The following is a 5682-nucleotide window of genomic DNA, read 5'->3' on the forward strand; positions in this document are numbered from 1 at the left end:
GCTGGGGTTAACAACATTGGAAGGGCGACGCACCTTAGCGCAAATAATGTTCATTGCCTCAACCCTCTCCAACGCGTTTGATGCCCCTCATATCCTTTCTGCTGTGGGTCTCGCTGTGCCTTCCCGCGGTCTACGCCCTCGTCAACCTCTATCCATTCCTACACGCCGTACTCCAGCCGGTTTTAACGATCCTCTACTGCGCGCTCTGCGTCTTTTCAATACTCATAGCCATCTGTTTGACTACCATATCCCACGATCCTCCTTCAGAGCCTGCCTCCTAGAATCTCTTATATCCTAACCCACCCTTTACTCCTATTTGTAACCCTCTCTCTTCGGCGGAGTTCTAGCATAAGTTGTTAAGACAGCAGGCGGACAACTTGAATACTGTCCTACTATACTGTGTACTGAAACAAACAAACATATCCTGACAGAAGCCTTTGGCAAGACCATGTTGGTAGGATTTAAGATGGTTGAACCAATAAGAGCAAAACTAAATAAATAAATCAATAGTCGACACAAAAAACTCACCTTAGAACAAACAAACAAACAAACATATCCTGACAGAAGCCTTTGGCAAGACCATGTTGGTAGGATTTAAGATGGTTGAACCAATAAGAGCAAAACTAAATAAATAAATCAATAGTCGACACAAAAAACTCACCTTAGAACTTTTTGCAAAACACACAGAAAGCTGATAACAGAATAAAAGAACAAACAAGAATACAATGGCAATCTAACTTCATACCCATGGTGTCTGTTTCAAGAAACAAAGGCTTTCTTTCGAACATATTAAAAACAACTTTGTTCGCTCCATTGGTACGGTGCCAAGTGCCACACATTGGATGGGTGCCACAAGAGGGTATACCACAAAGGATGAAGATTTTTACACCCAATGGTGGCACCGTATCGTACTTTCTTAATCACGTTCGTAAAGAACCGCTTTACAAATATGGATATAGACCGCGCAATGTGGAGCATTTTTTGGGGTATTGTAACTATTTTGTAAATTTAATGTGGTGTTTCCAAGCAACCAAACGCCGTCAAAGGTAAAGAGTAATGGATCCTCGTAACCGCAAATGCCTCTTCGAAATATATTATGATTGATGCAACAACCTTACCACGTCTGACAATGTTACAATTTCTCGTATATAGTGTCAATAAAGCTTTTCCGATGTTTAGGCTTTGCTCTGAAACTCAACGTTACGCATTGCATCGCGCTGCTGGTGCTGTTGTTCTCTAAATTCACGTTGCTGCTCCCGTTGCTGTTCGCGTTGCTCGCGCTGCTGCTCGCGGTGTTCACGTTGCTGCTCCCTCTGTTCTCGTCCTTGATGGTCACGTCCTTCACCACGGTTCTGGTTGCCACGGTTTCCGCGATTGCGGTTATCCTGGCGCCGGTTGTTATTCCAGTTTTGGTTCTGGTTCTGATTGCGATAGTTTTGTCGATCGCGGTTGTAACCCTGGTTGCCTCCGCGCTGGAAGAAGTTTCCTTGCTTCATCTCGAATATGCGCTCGTTCGCGTCGACCAGATTAGTCACTTTGTCCGCGAGCTGCATCGAGAGGGCCTGCAGGCGCGATGGTTCGGAACGGTGCATGACAATCGTCTCGGTTGGATCGTCCAGCGAAGCCATCAGCTCTTCGTTGATGATCATCTTGCTGATCACCGAGTGAACCTTACTCTTCGGCAGCTTGAACATATCCGCCAGATGGGGCACGCTAATAGACGCAAACACGTTTGAATACGTGAACAAGTAGGTGCGCAGTGATTCTTCCTTGATGAACTTCACCATCATTTCGCGCACACGATTTGCTTCAAAGAACAAATCCCACACCTTCACGTTCATCTTCTTGTTCACAATGAAGTTGGCACAAGCGTTCCAATCGCCATGGCGCATTGCCTTCGCTGCCGCCACCACATGCTCTCGCATCGACTCCGGAGGACCAACGAGTGATTGACGCTCGGAAGATCGAAGCTGCTGGTAGAAGGTCTTGCTGATCATACGGCGTCGGGCATCGAACTCGTGAGCGGCCATGTACGGAATCTCCAGCAACATGGCCGACACGAGGTACACACATTCCAGCAGTTCCAAATTTATGTGCATGTGGAACGGCATCTGCCGTTGTTTCTCCACTTTTTCCTGCTCCAGCGAACGCTCGTGCTGACGCTGTGGTACCAATCCCTGGGCAAGCAATTCCTTCGGCTTGCCAGTCATCATCAGATCGACCAGGCAAAGGTGAGCATCTTTAATGTTGCCGTGACGGAACGCACACAGTCCCAGGTTGGCCATCATGCGATTGTAAAGTATCTGCGTAGATGGATCGGAGTGGTGAATCGTTTCCTGCAGATGCGACATCAGCACGAGATCACGAGCCTGGAACCAGTTGTCGTGCAGCGCATGGTGGAAAATGTGCGAAAGAATCGCACGGGTGCGCAGACGATCCGTCTGATCCTTCGCATAGATGTAGCGACAAAGCTTATCCATCTCCTCCACCGAAGTGACCGTGTTGGCCGGCAGTTGGCCCTTCCGCTTCTTCAACACATTCGGATCGAACTTGTAGTAAAGATGATCAATTTTGCGCAGATAGATGCGACAGATTTCCGTTTCGTTATCTAGACGCTCTACATACTTCACGACTTGATCGATAATGTTCGTCACCGTGACTTCGTCCTTCAGCCGATCAACGTATTCGTTACTGTGCGGGTCACACTCTTTCAGCAACTTAGTAAACTCATCATCCAGACGTTCGACGGCGGTCAACATACAACCACGTATTTTGTACGGGGCCGTTTCATATTCTTCTAGCTCATCCAAAATCGACTCGGAAAGATGAACTTCCTCATGCTCCAACAGCAATTCCAAGAGTGCTTGGATTTCCTCTAACAGCTTACTCCAGTGCTCCAACTTCATAGGGCCGGATACCTTTGGATTGTAATCAAAGATAGCCGAAACGATGTTGAAACGAATCTTGGCCGCCACTGCCGGGCCCAGATTATTCGCCTCGGCGATGACACGCAGCTCACGTAGAAATTCAATCTGCAGCTTACGATCGGTACGCTTCTTGCCGCGAGCGGCCATCACCTCGTTCAACTTATTGACAACCAACTTGGTGTCAATTTCGGCATCCTTGGCGAACATTTTGGGCTGCTCAGATGCGCCGGACCTCGATCCGTTCACCACCTTCCAGCCTTCCTCTTCCTCTTCGTCATTTTCGTCAAACGCTTCTTCCGGTTTCGGCTTCCTAATTTTTTTGGTCAACGAATCGGCGGTCTTCTTCTTTTTCTCTTTCTTAAATGCGTCCTCCCCGAGGGCGCCAGTTGGAATAGCTGCTGAATCATCCACATTCTTCTCAGGCTTTTTCAGGAAACGGTCGCGAAGAGTCTGATACTTGGAGTCCTCATCCGAAGATGTGCTATCCGAATCGGAATCACTACCCCAGTCGGAAGAATCCGAATCATTTGCCGTTTTAGCCTGTTTAGGTTTTTCGGGATCTTTTTTGAACGACACGGCCTTCGGAACTGGAGCTTGCTCTATCTTTTCGTCCTCGCTTTCAGAATCTTTCTCCTCGTCGCGCTCGTCATCTTCGTCTTCTTCCGCGAAATCCTCCGGGGCCGCACGGAACCGGGTCATATCAGACTCGAAATCTTTGATGTACTTGCGGAACTTTTGACGCAGCGTACCGAGTGCCTTGTTGTTATTCTTTGACAGACTCTTGCGATTGTCCTTGTCGTCCCAGCTGTCATTGATAAAATCTTCCAACTCGGCGAGGGCCCGAACGACAATGCGAGGAGTAACGCCATTCTCCTCCTTCATTACAACCGGTAGGGCTTTAGTGTAGGCACGTACAAACTCCTCAAAGCTGGTCAAAACACTCGACATGTCTTTGATCTTCTTGTGGTTCCGTATGCTCTTAATAATGTTCGAGAGGTCCTCGTAACGTTTCTCCTTCTTCGAACGCACAACGCGTTTAACGTCCTCTTCATCATCGCTAAACTGAGGAGACAAACAAAAACCAATGATGATACGAGAGGATCATTTGGGCACTATTACGATAAGCGAAATTTTTACTTACTGTAAACTGTGCCGCTGGTTGACGAACCACTGGCTCACTTTCCGACGAGCTATCGGAATCGGAATCCGAACCACCAGCAAAAAATCGGGACATCTTAACACCTGCTGTGGACGACTAGAGTAGAATTACAGACGCAATTAGAATGATACAGTAGTAGGACTTTCTGTATATTAAACACAAATTTATCCCGGTCTTTCATTTAAGAAAAGCTCGTAACACGGCAACTTTTCTAGGTTAGGACAGGTTGTATCTGCCACGCAAAACTCCGGGTGCAGCTCTCCAGGTGCTATGTATTTTCTTCTATGTTGTCGCGCGATCCGTACGAAAATAAGGTTTTAAAAGATGGGCCAGATATTTAAAAACCCAATTCAGATAAGAAAAAGTAAGAGAACTTACTATACACAGGAATTAAAGAGATTTTAAGCCACTCTTGAAGTTGGAATGCGTCACGAACTGGTATCGTTTTCCGAAGGAAAGTTTAGTGATGGCAAAATTAAATTCGGAAGATTCGAAGACTCGATCTCTAGGTGGATTAAAAGGATTGGATCCCATTGACCGGATTCGAATCAAATATTATTCAGTTGATTCAAACTACGAAGAAGTCGAATAAGGCGGGTGACAGTGCTCCGACGCATACGATTTTATTATTTGTTAAATTGTAAGAGAAAGATGATTTTTTCCGGAAAAAAAAACCATTAGAATGTAAAGTATTGTAGAGTTCCAATATTTAGCGGTGAACAATTTAACGATGACGACTTATAACGAGTCAATCCGAAGCCGAAGGGTTTAATTAGCAGAACAGTTCAATAAGCCGAAGGTCAGACGCACGTCTTTCTTGTTCAAAGGCACACTCAAGAGCAAAGTGATTACTATCCAGGTGGGTTCATGCCGAACAAATCGCCTTGATTTTTTTAGAAAAATAAAGGAAAAATTTGACAATCGTTCCGGGTTTTGTTTATGTTTACAATTTGCTAGTTGTTTTTTCTTCTTTCCGATAGCGTAAGAATGCCGTATTTATCCTGTTCAGCTGTTTTTTGCAAAAATAACTCATGGAATGGGAAAAATGCGATATAATGAAGATATTGTCGTGTTAACAAACACGTTTCGTGTAGCATTGTAGCAACAAAGTGTTAACATATGTGCCTTTGGACGCCTGCCTCAGTAAAGTTGTGGCTAATGAGGGCAGAGTCTTCCGGTAACCGTATCAACTGGAACCAGCTGCTTACTAACGCGTCGCAATCCTTTTGTTGGTAAACAAAACCAGGAACGATTGTCAAACATTAGTTTCAAAATGGCTGCCTCGACCAGGTTTTTGAGCTCACCTCCCTTAGAACCCACCTTGGACCCACCTTGCTCAAGACCCGGTTGACAGAAATTGACATTGTTGCTGGTACTATGTAGTTCCAGCAAGAGTCCCAGCAATCTGCCATGGAAAAACTTGCTGGTACTACATGACAGCTGCAAAAAATTTGAATTTTTGTCAACCGGGTATGCTTTGTCCTGCTCACCTTATGTATTCAAACTGAATCCAGCATTTTAAGGTTACAGATAGTAATTACAGGCAAATAAAAACAATATGATTCGTTTTACCACATTGTTTCACGACTTAGAAAA

General features: G+C 45.4%; 1 protein-coding gene across 2 annotated transcripts; it reads right to left on the bottom strand.

The window, feature by feature from the left end:
* Positions 1–812: 812 nt before the first annotated feature.
* LOC131282355 (eukaryotic translation initiation factor 3 subunit C) lies at positions 813–4171 on the bottom strand. Of its 2 annotated transcripts, XM_058311792.1 has the most exons (3): positions 4069–4171; positions 3339–3989; positions 813–3296 (listed from the first exon to the last, which is right to left on the bottom strand). In XM_058311792.1, exons 1-3 carry the CDS (start codon positions 4159–4161, stop codon positions 1176–1178), a joined length of 2865 nt encoding a protein of 954 aa, XP_058167775.1. In that variant the 5' UTR covers positions 4162–4171; the 3' UTR covers positions 813–1175. The 2 variants fall into 2 exon arrangements, with proteins under 2 accessions (XP_058167775.1, XP_058167774.1); XM_058311791.1 differs by having other exon boundaries at positions 813–3989.
* Positions 4172–5682: the final 1511 nt, after the last annotated feature.

The sequence above is a fragment of the Anopheles ziemanni genome, chromosome 2, assembly GCF_943734765.1.
Source record: "Anopheles ziemanni chromosome 2, idAnoZiCoDA_A2_x.2, whole genome shotgun sequence".
Lineage (NCBI taxonomy): Eukaryota > Metazoa > Arthropoda > Insecta > Diptera > Culicidae > Anopheles > Anopheles ziemanni.

Bases quoted from the DNA above. Each gene is read 5' to 3' on its own strand.
- LOC131282355 (XM_058311791.1), bottom strand. From the start codon at position 4,161: ATGTCCCGATTTTTTGCTGGTGGTTCGGATTCCGATTCCGATAGCTCG. The intron at 3,990-4,068 runs GTAAGTAAAAAT...TTGTCTCCTCAG, and splicing joins AACCAGCGGCACAGTTTACA to TTTAGCGATGATGAAGAGGA.